The sequence below is a fragment of the Phasianus colchicus genome, chromosome 8 (genome assembly GCF_987193195.1).
Source record: "Phasianus colchicus chromosome 8, bPhaCol1.hap1.1, whole genome shotgun sequence".
NCBI lineage: Eukaryota > Metazoa > Chordata > Aves > Galliformes > Phasianidae > Phasianus > Phasianus colchicus.
In genome coordinates this window covers 22,890,086-22,906,075 of record NC_143443.1, presented here as the reverse complement: position 1 = coordinate 22,906,075, position 15,990 = coordinate 22,890,086, and the positions used below count along the sequence as shown (strand labels likewise).

The 15,990-nt window shown below is 58.3% G+C and overlaps 2 protein-coding genes across 8 annotated transcripts in view; one reads left to right on the top strand and one right to left on the bottom strand.

Annotated features, from left to right (window-relative positions):
* Positions 1-8,562, top strand: part of LCOR (ligand dependent nuclear receptor corepressor) — a 73,240-nt gene extending 64,678 nt beyond the window's left edge. For all 7 annotated transcript variants that reach the window (XM_090145371.1, XM_090145369.1, XM_090145368.1 and 4 more), the window contains one exon: positions 304-8,562. In XM_090145371.1, coding sequence (XP_090001497.1) covers positions 304-4,747 — 4,444 coding nt within the window. In that variant the 3' untranslated portion in view covers positions 4,748-8,562. The remainder of the gene's footprint in view (positions 1-303) is intronic.
* Positions 8,563-8,664: 102 nt separating this feature from the next.
* Positions 8,665-15,990, bottom strand: part of SLIT1 (slit guidance ligand 1) — a 31,164-nt gene continuing 23,838 nt past the window's right edge. Inside the window, exons 22-37 of the mRNA XM_031597598.2 lie at positions 15,277-15,345; positions 15,002-15,073; positions 14,747-14,818; positions 14,531-14,602; positions 13,965-14,128; positions 13,691-13,815; positions 13,448-13,545; positions 12,858-12,997; positions 12,681-12,774; positions 12,438-12,575; positions 11,978-12,215; positions 11,774-11,904; positions 11,519-11,673; positions 11,160-11,448; positions 10,515-10,726; positions 8,665-10,442 (exon numbers count right to left, since the gene is read on the bottom strand). Coding sequence (XP_031453458.2) covers positions 10,195-10,442; positions 10,515-10,726; positions 11,160-11,448; positions 11,519-11,673; positions 11,774-11,904; positions 11,978-12,215; positions 12,438-12,575; positions 12,681-12,774; positions 12,858-12,997; positions 13,448-13,545; positions 13,691-13,815; positions 13,965-14,128; positions 14,531-14,602; positions 14,747-14,818; positions 15,002-15,073; positions 15,277-15,345 — 2,317 coding nt within the window. The 3' untranslated portion in view covers positions 8,665-10,194. The remainder of the gene's footprint in view (positions 10,443-10,514; positions 10,727-11,159; positions 11,449-11,518; positions 11,674-11,773; positions 11,905-11,977; positions 12,216-12,437; positions 12,576-12,680; positions 12,775-12,857; positions 12,998-13,447; positions 13,546-13,690; positions 13,816-13,964; positions 14,129-14,530; positions 14,603-14,746; positions 14,819-15,001; positions 15,074-15,276; positions 15,346-15,990) is intronic.

Sequence of the window (15,990 nt, the reverse complement as noted above, 5' to 3'; positions counted from 1 at the left end):
CAAAATGTGTATGTGTAGATGTGTGCGCTCACACTGGTGTGTCTCAGAAGTGTTGGGCCTGTGTGTATCACAAAGCTGGTTCTGAGAAGTGCAGTTATGGTACTCCAGCAGTGTGTGACAAACAAAATGCAGTTCATATCCTGTGCTGGGGGCTGCCAGCCTCATGGCACTAGGGTGCTCGATCTCACCTGGGCGTCCAGTGAGTGATGGGTCCAAGTGGGAGTAGAAGGGTGTTCCAGTTTTGCAGCATAAACTTTTGTTCCCAAGACGTGTTACTGACTGCTTTTCTCTTTGTCTCTCTAGTGAGGATGCAGCAGAGGCAGTAGCAATAGACTCTAACAATCAGCCCAAGTCTCCACTGGAAAAGTTTATGGTCAGACTGTGTACGCACCACCAGAAGCAGTTCATCCGTGTGCTAAACGACATATACACTGAAGTACAACCGGACTGTGAAGGCCAGCAGTCGTCTGAATCCGAAAGCATGGAGGCCTCCACTTGTGGCTCTGGTTGTAGCCAGCAAAGCACTGAAAACCAGGATAAGGGTGCTACATGTACTGACCCAAGGCCCCTTTCTTCCTTGGAGCCAGGACAGCCAGGCACTGACAGCACTGGGCAGCCTGCAGAGCTGAAACCCATGGACAGGGCAGAGAGCTCCAGCCCTGCTTTGAGGAGAGACTTCCCTGACCTCCCCAGCACGCGGCTGCACTCTGCCAGCCCAAAGGACAGCTCCACTCAAGGATACCTCAGCACGTTGAACTCTTCCTCATTGAATTTCCACCACACCACAAAAAGCCTGGAGGGGCAAGCTGCTGGCCACGAACAAGATGCCAGCGTCAGAAGGTGTGAGGACAGCAAAGAGCAGGGAGCAGGTAAGGCACTAGTGGAAGGCTACATCTCTGTCAAAGTGGCCAACGTGAACGGCAGTGAGGATGGCCTGGACAGTTGTCTGGGCTCCCAGAAGAGCTCTTTCAGGGCTCTGCCAGAGGAGCCCTGGGACCCTGGCTTTGCTGTCAGCTCTCCTCGCTGTGCGGACAAAGAGAATGCATTACAGTGTGGCTCGAAAGCATCTTTGCACCAGGACCTCGATGTGAAAGAACAAGACACAAGACCAAAGCCAGACAACCACCTGCACGCTGTGGCCAAGGGCAAGGTAGGCTGCCACCTGCACCCAGCCGACAAGGGCCCGCTTGACAAATCCAAAGAGGGCTGGCTGCCTGCTGGCACCACACCAACCTCCCACCGTGCCCCTGCTGGGCACCCCCGTGCCAAGGCAGCCTCCCTTCGGCCCTCCCGCAAGAGCAAAAAAGCCTCAGGGCTGCGGATTAATGACTATGACAACCAGTGCGACGTGGTCTACATCAGCCAGCCCATCACTGAGTGCCACTTTGAAAGCCAGCGTGCCGTGTCGTCCCGCAGGACGGCACGGAAGAGCACGCGGGGGTATTTCTTCAATGGGGAGTGCTGCGAGCTGCCCACTGTCCGCACGCTGGTGAAAAGCTCGCGGGCAGAGGAGCGGGGCGGTGGCATGGCGCAGCGGACGCAGGCGCTCGTAAGCACGAAGCCAACTCTGGTGCTTTCAGGGGGCAGCTCCACGGGGGCAGGGCGGGATGGGGAGAAAAGGGTTTCGCTCCGGCTGCTGGCCAAAGGCACGCCAGCTGGCAGAGAGACGAAAGGCAGGGGTGATCTGGGCTCCGTGCAGCGAGAGCTGCGGGACATGCGAGTACTGCGGTCACGGGAGGCCTCTGCAGCTGTGCCCCTGTTCTCACTCTCAGCACCACCCAGCCCTATGACGGAGGACAGCATGACTGGCTCTCCACCCCCAGGCTCCCCCTGTAGCCAAGGGGCTGGGGGCTTGGCTGCCCTGGAGGTTGGTGCAGCTCCCTCTGGGGATGGCAGCTCCAAGGACAGTGATGCTGCACCAGCTGCAGGCTGTGCCACCCTTCCCGCCACTGAAGCAGCCATCAGGGAGAAAGGTTCCCCAGATGTGGGTGTGCAAACTACTCCAGACCTTCCCGCCAGCCCAGAGCCAGGGTCCCCCGTGCAGCTCTGCCCTGCTTTGGATGCAACACCTGAGGCTGACACCAGGGACCATGCAGTGCTCCCAGGTGCCAGCAGCACAGAGCCCTGTGGTGTGCATCCCGCAGAACTTTCTCCACACTCTCCAGAGCTGCAGGCTCCTGAGCAGCCCCCTGCCACTGACAGCAGGAATTGTCCACCAGAGCCCTCTGCCACCTTGCAGAGCGTGGAGGTGAACAAAAGCACTGATACTATACCAGATGCTGAACTATCAGTTGTACCAGGTGACACCTCCCTTGAGCAAGAGGAGGCTGCACCAGCCAGCATAGCTCTCCCTGTGGACTTGGAAGGCGAGGCAGAGCAGAACAACAGCCTGGCAGGTGAAAAGGAGCCTGCTGAAGAGGAAACACTGCCCGAATCCGATGGCTTGGAAACAGCAGAGAAAGACTCCATCTCTTCCAAAGACAGCCTAGACAAGAAGCGAAAGAAAGGAAGGAGAACACTTGTGGCATCTGACCGGCGTCTCCGAAGCCAGCAGTCTCAACCACCCACTGAGGTCAGCACTGAGGACACTGGTTCTTCCATCCCTGTGCATTTTCCTGGCCTTCAGATCAAAGCCTCCAAGAGTCCTGGTGCTAAGCGGTTCAAGAGAGAAGGGAACCTGGATGGGACAACACCCGCAAACTTCCCGAATGACTGCTTCCATAGTGCACTGCTCCAGCACAATGAGGGGCTAAGCACCAGGCAGGCTCCAGAAAGCATTGCTGAGGAGAACGGTGTCACCACCAGGCAGACCTATAAAAGCATCTTAGCAAAAGAAACTGCATCCGAGGGAGAAAATTCCCATAAAGACAACCCTGCTGCTACAGGTGGCCACAGTCAACCAGGTGAGATGCTGGACATCTGTGTGCAGACTGATGCTGAGAAGAAAAGCATCCTCCTCCCAGCAGAAAGCAGTGTGCCTGCAGGCAGTGTGCAAGCAGAGGTGAAGCTGGGCGATGCTTGTGCAAAAGAGGAGAGCTCTGACAGTACCATAGACACGGGGAAGCTGGAGCACTATGAGCCGGTGAGCAGCCAATCTCCGTGTCCCACCAGCAGAGGTGGAGGAAGCAAGCATCTCCCAGCGAAGGCTGCCAAGCACAAAAAGGTCACCCTGCAGTTTTACAACTTAAGACACACACCTGCAACAGCTGACACTGCAAAAAAGAGCTTGCCAGGGAAGGAGTCTATGCAGGCTGTCCCTAAAGCCAGGGACGAGTGCAGTTCAGGGAATGATGATGCCCTGGCGCTGGAGGATATGGATGCAGAAGACAGCAAGCCGAGGTTCATGGAGTGGTGCGCTGAGGAGGAGAACCAGGAGCTGATTGCCGAGTTCAACGCCCAGTACATGAAGGTGCAGAAGGGCTGGATCCAGCTGGAGAAGGAGGTGCAGCCAGCCCCCAAGGTGAAGAACAAAGCCGACAAGCTGAAGGAGATCTGGAAAAGCAAGAAAAGGACGCGGAAAAGCAGAGGGGCGCTGGAGGTTCAGAAGCTGTCTCCTGTCCAGATGCTGTTCATGAAGGCCTACAAGCTGTCTGACATCTGCCAGTGGTTCCTGGAGACCACCGAGACCCGCTCGCTGGTGATCGTGAAGAAACTCAACACGCGTCTCCCGGGGGAGATCCCCCCCATCAAGGTTCCCATGCAGAAGTACTCCTCCTCTGGCCTCTACCCCAGCTCACTGCAGGCTGAGCGCTTGAAAAAACACCTGAAGAAATTTGCCGCCACCACGCCGGCCCGCAACAACCTGAAAAACCAAAAGCTGTGGGCCAAGATCCGCGAGAATGCCGACAAAGCTGAGGCTGAGGAGGGCAAGGTGGCCGGCCAGCCTCCTCCGCCTGAAGCCAGCCCCGAGGAGCTGAGCCAGGAGCGGGGCGCACAGCCCACCCCCAGCCTGCCCACCCAGGCCAGCACCCGCATCCTGCGCAAGTACTCCCAGCTGAGGGGCAAGCTGCGGGCCCAGCACCGTGCCACCCGCGCCGACCGGCGTGGCGACGTGCCTGGCGAGCAACCGGGCCCCGAGGGCAAGACCAGCCGCAAGAGCCTGTGCATCAACCCGCTCATGTCCCCCAAGCTGGCCCTGCAGATCAAGGCGGATGCCTTCCCCACTAAATCACCCTCAGCAGATGGAGCGGGGAAAGGGCGGAAAGGGAAGAGTAAAGGCCAGGAGGAGCCCTCGCCCCGGGCTGAGCAGCTCAGCAGGAAGAAGAGGACTCTGAAGGAGAGTGAGGCCACGCAGGAGCGGGCTGGCTCCTCGGGGAAGGACAAGGTGCCGGCCAAGAAGGCTGGAAAAATAAAGCACTCAGAGGTGGGCACCAAGGCCCCCGCCACCCGCAAGCAGGTGGAGAGGAGCAGCAAGCTGGCCAAGAAGATGTCTTCAAAAGAGAAGAGAGTCCCAAAAAGGCAACTGGAGAAGGTGCGGCTGCCGGTGCGGAAGGGCAAGGAGAACACCAGCCGCCGTGCCGCGCCGCCGCCCGGCCACGAGGAGCTGGGCCCATCCCCGCGGCACAGACCGCTGGGCGAGTCCTCGACGCGGGCACAGAAGATGGCCAACAAGAAGGCGGGCGGGGGGAAGGCCCTTCCCAGGGCTGTGAGGAAGGGGCAGGAAGGCAGCAGTTCGCAGGGCAAGAGGAAGCTGCGGGCGAAGGGAGACTGCTCGCACAGCAAGCGCTCGCGGCTGGATGCCAAGTAGCAGTGCAGCGGTAGCCATGTACAGAACTCTTGTATAGTAGTAACCCTTACCATGCATTAACTAAAGCTGCTTTTATAAGCTGTAGCAAGCCTTTAAAATCCGCAGTTACAGGATCATGCCCGTGATGTTAGGCATCGGAAGCTGTGTCTGAGGCGGAGAAGAGGTCAGCCTGTCTGGCTCTGCTGTTCCGAAGGAAGTGTTTGCAGTTCCGATGGTCCTGGGGCTTTTGAACTCAGAACCAGGCAGTTTTAGTTAAAAGTACAGTGCCTTATTTATCACTTTAAAAATAAAATTAAGAAGCTCGTCTGTGTGATTTGGAGGCTTGCGTTTTATACTTGAGGCACAAGCACTTGTACTGTAGCAGAAAGAAAACCACCTTTGTGCACATGAAGTAGCTTTCGGCAGCCTTTTGGTGCACGCCAGCATTTCCCTTCCCTTCAGCGCCCTTCTGTCTGTCTGTGAGTGGCATTTCAAGCAAACCCAAACCCCTTTGCCATCGGTGAGGGAGACGAAGGTGGATGGGACACGTGTCGGTTCTCCTGCAGCTGCCGGTGGCTCTCCAGGTACCCACACATGGATGTCACCCTGCGGCTCTGCCCCTACCCCTGTTCCTTTGCACGGCTGCAGCTGATTTTCCCTATAGTTTGCATTCACTTTTGTATACAAACACGCACCTTGCTGCTTGCAGGAATCCCAGTGTAAGCGTCCCGTGCAGGAAGCAGCAAGGCTTTGGTTTGAAAACTTTCCCTCCCCTTTAAATCATGCAAAAGTGAGCTCTTTAAGCAGCAACAAAGTGATTAAATCTAGCCTGTCAGACCCTGTACAGATTAATACGGAGTTATCTATGACTTTAATTTTTACTGCATGTATTAAAGATGTCAAACATTCCATCAGGAAAGATTTAAAAGCATTTCAGGAGAGGCACTGGTGGCAGCCATAGCACTGCTCTGTGCCTTCCCCACAGGTCTCTCTGCCTTTCCCTTCCCTTGGTCTGGATTAGAAATGCAGGACCCCCTCCCCACATTCTGCATTTAATTTCTCTTTGAATTCTGGGGGCTGTCCCTTGCTGCCCCATGTTGGGATGGCAGCTCGTGATGTTGCTCCCCAGAGCTGTGCTGCAGCCTTAGCACATGTCGAATGGGATGCTGGGCATCCCGTGGCATGGGAGGAATGTGAGTTGTCAGGCTGAAAGCTGAGGGCAGGCCGGGTGATGGGGTGCCTGGCGAGGCAGCAGAGTGCTCTTCTGTTTTATTTAACAGTGACAGCTTTGGTCTTCAGGAGGGGCTTTGTCTTTGATGGATAGAGTGCGACCACCACCTGTGGCCAAGTGACTGCAGCCAGCACTTGGGCATGGCCCTGCCCAGGTCAGGGTGGGCACAGCGGTGCTCTATGCGAGTTCTCTGCATCGTAGGTTGGCCAGGAGTGCTCTCATCTCCAGAAAAACAGGGCGGCTTCCTGCTGGGAGGCATCTCCAGCTCTGTGCTGCCTCTCAGGAGGTGCCATCTCCTCCTCATCTCCTGTGCGTGTTCTCATGCTGACACCAGTTGTAGCTCCCGGGTCTTGCAGCTGATGAGACGTGCTTTTACCATGTGCTTTGTGCTTGTGAGTGCTGTGTTTTGGGAAAGGATGGAGGGATGTTTTAGTTTGCTAGCAAATGAAGGGATCTGCATATGAGGTGGCCACGTGGCAGGGTGGCATCGCCACCATTTCTTCATCAGTGCCCAAATTTGATTTTCTTCTCCCTCTCTTCCAGGCAGTGTTGTGTTGCTCCATTCCCACTTACTCCCCGATGTCCTCCCTCCAGCCCCAGTGCTGTGCCCCCAGTGCTCCCCGATCACAGCAGTGCCGGCTGCTGCTGCCACCGCCACCCCTTCAGCTTTCCTTGTTGGCTGACTTCTCATCCTACTCTCGGAGTTTACCTCCACCCCCACTCCCTGCTCCGCGTATCATAGCGTCCGTTCCGCCCATCCCTTCGCTTGGTGGTTGTGAAATGAATCCATCTGTTCTAAGATGTTCTCAGGAGTTTGTATTAAGATCACCCCTAGGCTTAGCGGAATCACGGTTTCTCCCCCCCCCCCCCCCCTTACCCCCCTGGTTTGAGAGCACTTCCACCGGGCCGCGGGCAGCTGGCGTTTGATTCAGGGCACGTTGGCAGCTGTGGGATGGCCACAGAGGGCACCGTGGTGGCCATTGTGGTGTCACCTGGCCCGCCAGGCCACCTCGCTAGCCAATGTTTTCTAAGTCTGTTTGTAAGAGTACCTAATTTTAAAATGAAATGTGAATATATATTATGTGTAGGTGCCATGTAAGATAGTGTTGTGCTAGGCGGCAGGATGCTAACCTACTTTTTAAGCTTTTGGGGCAGGTAAAGACATTTTTTTTCTCTCTCTCTCAATTCTCACGGATTTAATATTGTAAATAGTCGGGTTTTTTATATTTATTTTGTGGGCTTTCTGTAGGTTCTTGTTCCGACTGGCGGTCACTGTGGCTGCCTGATGGCGCAGGGGGACAGGGTCCCGTCCCATCGGTGTCCAAGCATTAACTCTTCATCTCATTTCTGATGATGTCAGAGGGTGAGCGGGAGCTGGGAGGGAGGGGTGGGGGTCTCCATGGTGGGGGCACTGCCAGCAATAAGATTTTAGTAATAATGTCTTGGGTGACGGGGGCTCAGCCCACTGTGGGGTGCGGGTCTGGAGGAGCTGCCCCAGGGCTGTTCCAAGCGGCTGCTCTGACCCCAAGGTGCCCGCAGAGCAGGGCAGAAGGGCAGCTGTCCGCAGCCAAGCTGGCCCCATAAGGTCATTGCCTCTTTGCTTGCCCTTCTGCCATGTTTATTGGAGGGTTTGAGGTCGGTTGCCTGTTTGTGTGTGTTTTTCCTACGTGTGTGTGGCTTTTTTCTGGCTGTTTTTAACCCCGTTTTGCTGTACCCATCCCATAATGGGGTTAGCCCTGCTGTTCAGTGACGGGTCCCTCATTTCAGAGCATGGGATGGGAGTGAGACAGAGGGGCTCACGAGAGCCCTTCATTTTTGGAACTGTAGTGTGGAAAAAGAAAGGAAAAAAAAAAAAGAAAGAAAAGCACCAACCCAACCAACCCAATATGTTTCTTTTTGTTCTTCCCAAGATGCTCAACGTTTGAATCCTAGTTCCGCCCCAGTAGCAAATGTGTCCACTTCCCTGGAAGGAGTTTTGTCGCTCTGTTCGTTTCTCTAGGATGAACTTTAGACACTGATCCGAACAGCCCTCCTGTCCGGTACTGTATGTCAGAGCCTGACCAATGTGAAATGTCAGAATGGTGTGCAGGGAGCACGGCCGCTCGCTCGGCTCTGTGCTGGGGGAAAGCAAAACGTCTGCTGTGAATCCTCGGTCGGAAAGGTGCAGAGGGGTTTCCATTAGATGATGTTTACATACCTCACCTGACGAACCTTTGAACATGTATATAAAAAATGAAATAAAGTTATATTAAGTTGCTTTAAATCGATATGTATAGCTATAAGAGCTGGGTCATTTGAACTTTGGCTGTGTATCGACTCTCTCAGTGTTGACATTTTGTGAACTCTGTGCTCCTGTCGTTTAGACTCTCGAGGAAGCTGTGTTCTTGTTCCAGGTAAAGCTCCCTGACTCAGATCTGAGTTCCTCACGGACTCCCACCGCCTTGTTTTCTTTTCTCTCTCTGTTGTTGATATTCACCCAATGATGAGCTTTCTAAAGGTCCGTATTTTATTGCAGCTTATTAAACGTTTCTTTGATATCAGAGCCGCTTTGCTGTGATAAATTGGGGGATGGTGGGGGCGTGGATGGCACACGTGGGCCACAGCCATGGGGCACAACCTCCCCCCAGCAGCTCTGGGTCCCCCCATTGCCCACGCCATCCCCACCCTGTGCCCCCTCCGCACGTCCCCATAAAGACGATGCCGGGCCTCTGAATGAATCAATGTCATGTTCACGTGGAGGACAACATAGACAATACCGAACATCTCCTAAAACAACACAGCCTCTGCCGGTGGAGGGTGCCCTCCCCAGCCCAGCGCAAACCGGCGGCTGCAACAGTGACACACACACACACCGCGCGGGCCAGACAAAGCCACCGTCATGTTCCTGCCCAGTAGCATCTGTAAACAAAAAGAAAACAGCGTTTGTTGACCCCGAACATAGAAAAATACTATAACAAAATGAAATACAAATATATATTAGAATCTGTAAGTATTCTGTATAAAGAGATACTTTAGCGGTTAGCTTACAGCAAGAACAGAAACACAACACAACCGAGCCCCAGCCAGGGGCTGAATGAGAGCATCCCGCCGTGCCGTGCAGCACAGGGTGCTGGTGGCAGAGATGTCCCTGTGGCGGTGGCATGTCCTGGGTGCGTGGGGACAGTGATGGCACCCATCAGCCGGCTGCACCCAGCGGGATGCGGTGAAGCGCTGGTGTGATGTGATGGGGAGAGCTGCGGCCACAGCCCTGGGGGTGACATGGCAATTTGCCCCAGGTTGGCCCGTCACCCTCGGTCCTGGGATGCCAATGGCTGGCACGCGGTGTGGTGCCCCTGCTGCCCTGCCAGCATGTCCCCTGGCACTGCGGTGTGGTGGGGCTGCAACCCGACAGCTTGGACCTGCTGGGACTTGTGCTGGATGCTGTGTTGCCTCCAGGATCTCCACCTTCAGCTGTCCCAGCATCCACAGGGCTGACAACATCACAAACCTGTGCCCCAGTGGCCATCTAAGGGACATCGTCTGGGTGGTTCCAGCACAACCACACTCTGCACACAGCCCAGCAGGGAGAGGGACCCCATCTCTGTGCGCAGGGCAGGGCTGGCACTGCACGGTGAGGCCGCTCCTGGCTCCATCCTGCTTGACCCAACGTGTCCACAGTGCTGCTGAGCTGGCACCATACTGGGTGCAGGGGCTGTTGCAGCGGGGCCAGGGCCATTTGGGAAGGTGGACTTAGAAGTGCTGGGAACCAGGGGTGCCAGCATGGAGCTCAGCCCTCCTGGCAGCCGTGGCACACAAAGCACTGCAGTGCCAGGTCCAGCACAGGGTGTTGGGAAGATCCCAGCTGGATGTGGGGCTGCCTGGGGGACACACAGAGAGGGCACACGTTTCCCTCAGCGATGAAGAAGGCAGAGATGAAGGGAGAGCAGGCGGAGGGGCAGAGCAGCTCCCACATGAGACACACTTGTGTAGCTGCAAGTTCTTAAAAAAATCCTCTATCTACACACTTGTTTTGTGGGTTTTTTTTCCCTTTTTTTTTTTTTTTTTTCCTTTTTGTTTTCCAACCCTCTAGATGCAACACATCTATCCTCCTCCAGCCCCGATGGGCTCCTCCAAGTGGTGGGAACTGCGCTGGGCTTTGGTAACATCCCGGCCCCTAGGTGCAGGGCAGAGCGAGCTCTTGGTGCCGGGGGCTCCTCACTGACCCCCGCTGTCCGCAGCAGCCCCCGCACCCCGGCGCTCAGAGGCATGGACTGCAGCCACACTTGCTGGGCTTCTCCACCTCCTCTACGAAGGTCGCGCCGTTGCTGCACTCGAAGGTGTATTTCCTGCGCCGCGGCCGCAGCCCGATGCAGCAGCCGGTGTCGGTGTCACCGCCACACGTTCCCCGGCACTGCACGTAGGGCACCGGCCGCGTGGTCTGGCAGATGGCGTAGCCCCTCTGCACCTGGTGGTAGTCCCGCACTGGCTCCCCGCGGCACTCGGGCTCTGTGGGGCAGCGAGGATCAGAGTGCGGTCCTCCCGGTGCTGCTGCCCCGAACCCACCGCCCTGCTGCCTACCTTGGTCGCAGAGGGCCCCGCTGTAGCCGCTGTGACACTCGCATACGGGCTGGCCACCCGGGGTGAGGCGGCAGCGGCCGTGGCGGCAGGGCAGGAGACGGCAGGGGTCGGGCGGCGTGCTGGGCTGGTTGCACAGGGCACCCTGGTAGCCCTGGTGGCACTGGCAGCTGTAGGAGAGGGCGTCGAGGGGCAGGCAGAGCCCGTGCACACACCTGTGGGCAGCCACGGCCATCAGGTGTCTGACAAATGGCACAGCAGTGCCTGCACCATGGTGTACCAGCACCAGCTGGTATGGCATGACACATAGGTCAGGCACAGCGTGGCTAAGGCATGACATAGGTAGGGCACGACACGGGTATGGCACAGCACACCATGACATGGGTAGGCGCAGCACAGCTTGGGTCGGGCAGAGTTATTGCAGTGCAGCAGTGATGTGGCTCTGGCACAGTGTGGCACCAGTACGGCACAGCATAGCAATGAGCCACAAATTCATAGAACCACTAAGGTTGCAAAAGACCTCAAAATCCGAAGTCATGGTCAGCTGTGAATGGTGATCTGCTATGGGGCACCAAAAGGGACAGAGCCACTGCGATGGGCACAGCCCTTGCTATCGGGCAGCAGACAGGGAGGGGAGGGGGCACTCACTTGTGCCCCTGGCAGGGGCCGCCGCGGGGTTGGTCACAGTGGGGTCCATCCCAGCCAGGCTCGCAATGGCAGACGGGTCCCTGGGCGCCAGTGGGTTGGCAGATGCCATGCAGGCAGTACAGCTTGCGGCAGGGCTCACAGCCCGGCACCACACCGGGCGTCATCCGCGTCTTGGTGAAGTCCTGCAACTCGTTGTTGATGTAGAGGTTGCGGATGCAGCCATGGAAGCTGGTGCCGTTGAGGAGCTGCCAGAGGCGGAAGGCGGCTGAGTTGACGTCCACGGGCATCCCTGGGGAGAGCGGGGCCATCAGCACACACCCAGCCGACCCCATGACCCCAGTGCCCTGCCAGCCCCATACCCCCGACATAGAGCGGGGCCTCGCTGTTCAGCGTGTAGTGCTTGCCCGAGTTGTCCATAGTCATGGGGCTGCCGCCATCGATGGAGAGGTTCACCATCTGGTCGAAGGTCACCAGCTCCACGGTGTGGAACTGCCCATCATTGATGGTCTCGGCACTGGCGGGGAGGGCTGTGTCACCGGGTGCGCTCCATCCCCCATCAAATCGCCATGCCCATGCAATGGGGTTAGGACACGGGGCGTGGGGGCCCATGGTACCTGTATATGGCTGAGCTGGGGTGAGTGCCGGGGTCATAACTAACCCTGACATGGCCCTGGTACAGCTCTACAGCCATGTGATCACTGTCACCGTTGTACAGCAGGATGCCGTTGTCCTCAGCCGTGGAGACCTGGGGGTGGGAGAGATGAGACTCCACACCTGGCAGCCACTCCCCATCACCCTGCGTCGCCCTGCGTCCTCACCTGCAGAGTGATGTTGGCCCGGGGCCAGTCCTGCAGGTCAGTGAACTGCAGGTACGTGTCACGGTCCACAAAGTTGACGCTCAGCAGCTTCTCACACTTGGGGCCACCGAAGCCAGGCAGGCACTGGCAGAGGGCACGGGAGCCCCGCTCCACACAGGCTGCCCCGTTCTGGCACTCGGCACGCTCACAGAGCCCGGGCTGCCCGGTGGCATGGGGCGGCATCTCGCACAGCTGTCCACTGTGGGACCAAGGGCGTGCTGGGCATGGGGCCGGGGCAGCCCCCTCCCCACCACCCACAGCACCCACCCACTTTGGGGTCCCCACCAGCAGCAGCAGCAGATGGAAGCATGGATGCTGAACCCTGCAGGTCCCTTCTGGGGTCCACAATGGGGGATGTGGTGGCCAGGACCACCTCCTGCAGGATAACATCTGACCGGCCCGTTAGCCCCCCCGGCAGTACCTGTAACCCTCGGCGCAGAGGCAGGAGTAGCCATTCACCTCATCCACACAGCGAGCGTTGTTCTGGCACCGGTGGTCCTGGCAATCATCGAAGTCCTCACTGCAGTTGGTCCCCACATAGCCGGGTGCGCACTCACACCTGGGAGAGCATGGGGGGGGGGGTTACAGACCCCACTGTGCCTTCCCCAGTGCTTCCCAGCTGCCTTCAGCCCCCTGAAAGCAAAACCCAAGGGCTGGGGCTCACCTGGGCCCCTGGCTGGTGGGGATGCAGGTGGAGTCGTGCTGGCATGGGCTGAGCTCGGCCGAGCAGAAATCTGGTGGCTGCTCACAGAAATCCCCTGTGGGGCAGAAGAAGGGGTGCCAGATGGTACCTATCAGGGCACATCCCACAGTGGGATGGCAGTACCCTTGCTCCATGTACCTGTGTAGTAAGCAGGGCACAGGCAGGTGTAGTTGGTGGCACCAGACACACAGGAGCCCCCATTCTCACAACTGTGCTCCTTGCAGGGGTCACTGGCGGTGCGGCAGTTCGGGCCCTCGAAGCCTGCTGCACACAGGCATCTGCTCCAGGGTAGGAAACACCGTGTTGGGGTGATCTCCCCAAAACACTGGCAGAGGATCATGGTAGAGCCTGCTCCCAACAGAGTGCTGAGGAGCACAGCCCCATGTGCCCCTACCCGAGAGCCCAGGGCTGGTGGAAGATGCTGAGGACGCTCAGTTGCCAAGACAACGGGCTGAGAGAGGCCATTTAGTGCAGAAGGATGCGCAGCCCTCCTCCACCCGCAGCCCCACCATTATTTCCAGTTGCTAATTGCACCCCACTTCCCAGAAATGCCTGAAATGTTCAGGGTAGGCAGGGTTGCATGGGAGCATGGCTGCAACCTGTGCTGGCTCTCAGGGCCACCAGTGGTGAGGGCACGGATGGATGTCCCAGGCGAAGAAGACCCCAAATCCCCATGAGATGCTGCCATCCCAATGCCCAGATTCCATGGGTCTTCACAAACTGCTGACCTGAAACTGTCCCTGTCCCCATCCTGGGGCTGGCAGGTGCCCCCGTTGGCACAGGGGTTTTGAGAGCAGCCATCCAACGCCACCTCGCAGTCCCTGCCCTGGGGACGGAAGGAGACATAGCAGCAAGGGGTACCATGCCCTATTTCCCGTTCCCCATTCCTCCCCCAGGTGCTGTGGGCAGGCAGAAGGCTGCACCATGCCTCTGCACCATGCACCCTGGGCTGGGAGACCCAGTGCCACTACCTTGTAGCCGGTGGGGCAGGTGCAGCGGTAGGAGCCGAGCGGGTCGTTGTGGCAGGTGCCCTGGTTGCGGCAGGGGCCGGAGAGGCAGGGGTTGCACTTGGCCTGGACACTCAGGGCTGGGGGCCCTGTGGGGAAGGGTAGAAAGAAGGAAGGGGGGGGTGCGGTTGTAAGCACTGGGGGGCAGTGGTGAGCAACGGGGCCATGTGCAGCATCACCCTGCTGTACATGGAGCGGGAGGCACGGACGGACAGATGGGCGGATGGACAGCACTCACCTTGGCACTCAAACTTCTTGGCAGGGGTGGTGAGCAGCAGCTTGCCCTCCATGTCGGGGGGCCCGGCGCAGCGGGCAATGCCCGGCTCCTTGTAGCCTGTCTTCACCCAGCTGGAGAGCCAGCGCAGGTTGCAGCTGCAGTACAGTGGGTTGGCCCCGATGGCTCTGCAGGGCAAAAGTGGGGGAACTGAGCACTGTGGTACTCCTCCTTCTGCCTGTGTCCTGATCCTAAAGCATCCCAAGCCCCATCCCACTGCGATGGTGGCAGAGGGGAGTGGGGAGGGCAGGGCTGTGAATGGGCACTGAGGTCAGGATGGGTGTGCATCACGTTCCTTTTCCTTTAGGAGAAGCTTGAGGAGGCAGCAGCGGCACGAGCCGGCAGTGCTGGGCTCTGCAGGGCTCTCACTGCTGACAGATGGAGGAGTGCTAATCCTACAGCTCGCAACAAAGGGCAAGAGTGGTGGGGATGTGGGAGGCAGGAGCAGCAACTGGGGGGGAGTCAGGAGCAGGAAGGGGAGGCAGTCTAGAGAAACCCATGGGGTCTTGAGGTCCCCAGCCCTGACTCACAGGTGGGACAGTGAGGTGACATCTGCGAAGATGCCTTCGGGGAGGGTGGAGATGTCATTGCCATGGAGAGACCTGTGGAGGACAGAGAGCCCCATGATTCCAGTGGCTCCAGGACAACAAGGGCAGCCCGGGGCTGTGCCCAGCCAGCCAGTGAGGCCAGAGCCCACTGGAGTGTCACTGCTGCCCATAGTGCACAGGGGACACAGGGACACTCACAGCAGCCGCAGGGAGCGGAGGCCCTCAAAGGCCAGGGGAGGGATGCACTGCAGGGAGTTGTAGCTGAGGATCCTGTGCAAGGGAAGGAGGCAACACAGAGAGGCCACCCCGAGCTGCACGCTGCCCCCCCGTGTCCTACCCCCACATCAGCTCAGGGCACAGCTTCACTCAGGTGGAAGGTCCCCCGGTCTTTGGGGTCCCCTAGGAACACCCTCCCTCAGACAGGGCAGCCTGCAGCCCAGTGCCCGCACTTACAGGGTGGTGAGCTGGCTCATGTTGGTGAAGGAGGAGTTGCTCAGTGAGCTGATCTTGTTGTTGCTCAGATCGCTGCAAAACACAGACCCAGGGGCTGTGGCCTCTCCTGTCCTTTCTCGCTGCACACCCAGCGGGGCACAAGGACACACTGCCAGCCAGCCATGATCCCACACGAAGGGGTCTGCAGGGGTCCCTCCTGGGGAGGGCACGCCATGGGGACAGCCCACACTGCCACCCCCAGGTCCCAGTGGTGAGCCCTGCTTTTAGCCACTTACACCAGCTGCAGGTACTTGAAGGTGGAGAGCTGTCCTGGCACCTGGATGAACTGGTTTCCATCCAGGTAGCTGGAAGCAGAAGGAGAGCACCTTGGAGTTACTGAGCAGTAGGATATCCCCCTTGTACACCAAGGCCCCATAGACTTTGTGCTGCAAGAGCACTTCCAGCATCACCTCCCTGCACCCACAGGGCTCTGGGGGACCCCCTGGCTGGCAGGGAGCTGCACATGTGCCTGCCCACCCACAGACCCCACAAGCTGGTGCCTGGGGCTGCTCTCCAGCCGCCTGCGTGTGTGCACAGCCAGACGCGCCGTGCTGTGAGCGTGGGTGGCCATGAGTGTTTGCAAGGCATGTGTGAGATAGAGCTGAGGATGTGGTGAGAGGAGGGTGTGTGAGACGGCACTGGGGTGTGAGGGGGTGGCATAAATTCGCATGGATGTGTACAGCGTGGGCCAGCACTGGTGGCAGGCTGCTGGGGACTGCAGAGCCCTGGAGTGTGACAACAGCCCCTGCACATCACCCCTTGGGCATGGCCATGGAATCACAGAATGGCTGTGTTGTAAGGGACCTTAAAGCCCATGCATTTCTGCTCCCCACTAGATCAGGGCCCCATCCAACCCTGCCTTGGGCACCCCAGGGATGGGGTGCCTCCCCCAGGGGTGGTCCCTATGTCCTCAGCCAGGACAGGGGTGCATCCCATGTCCAGGTACCCTG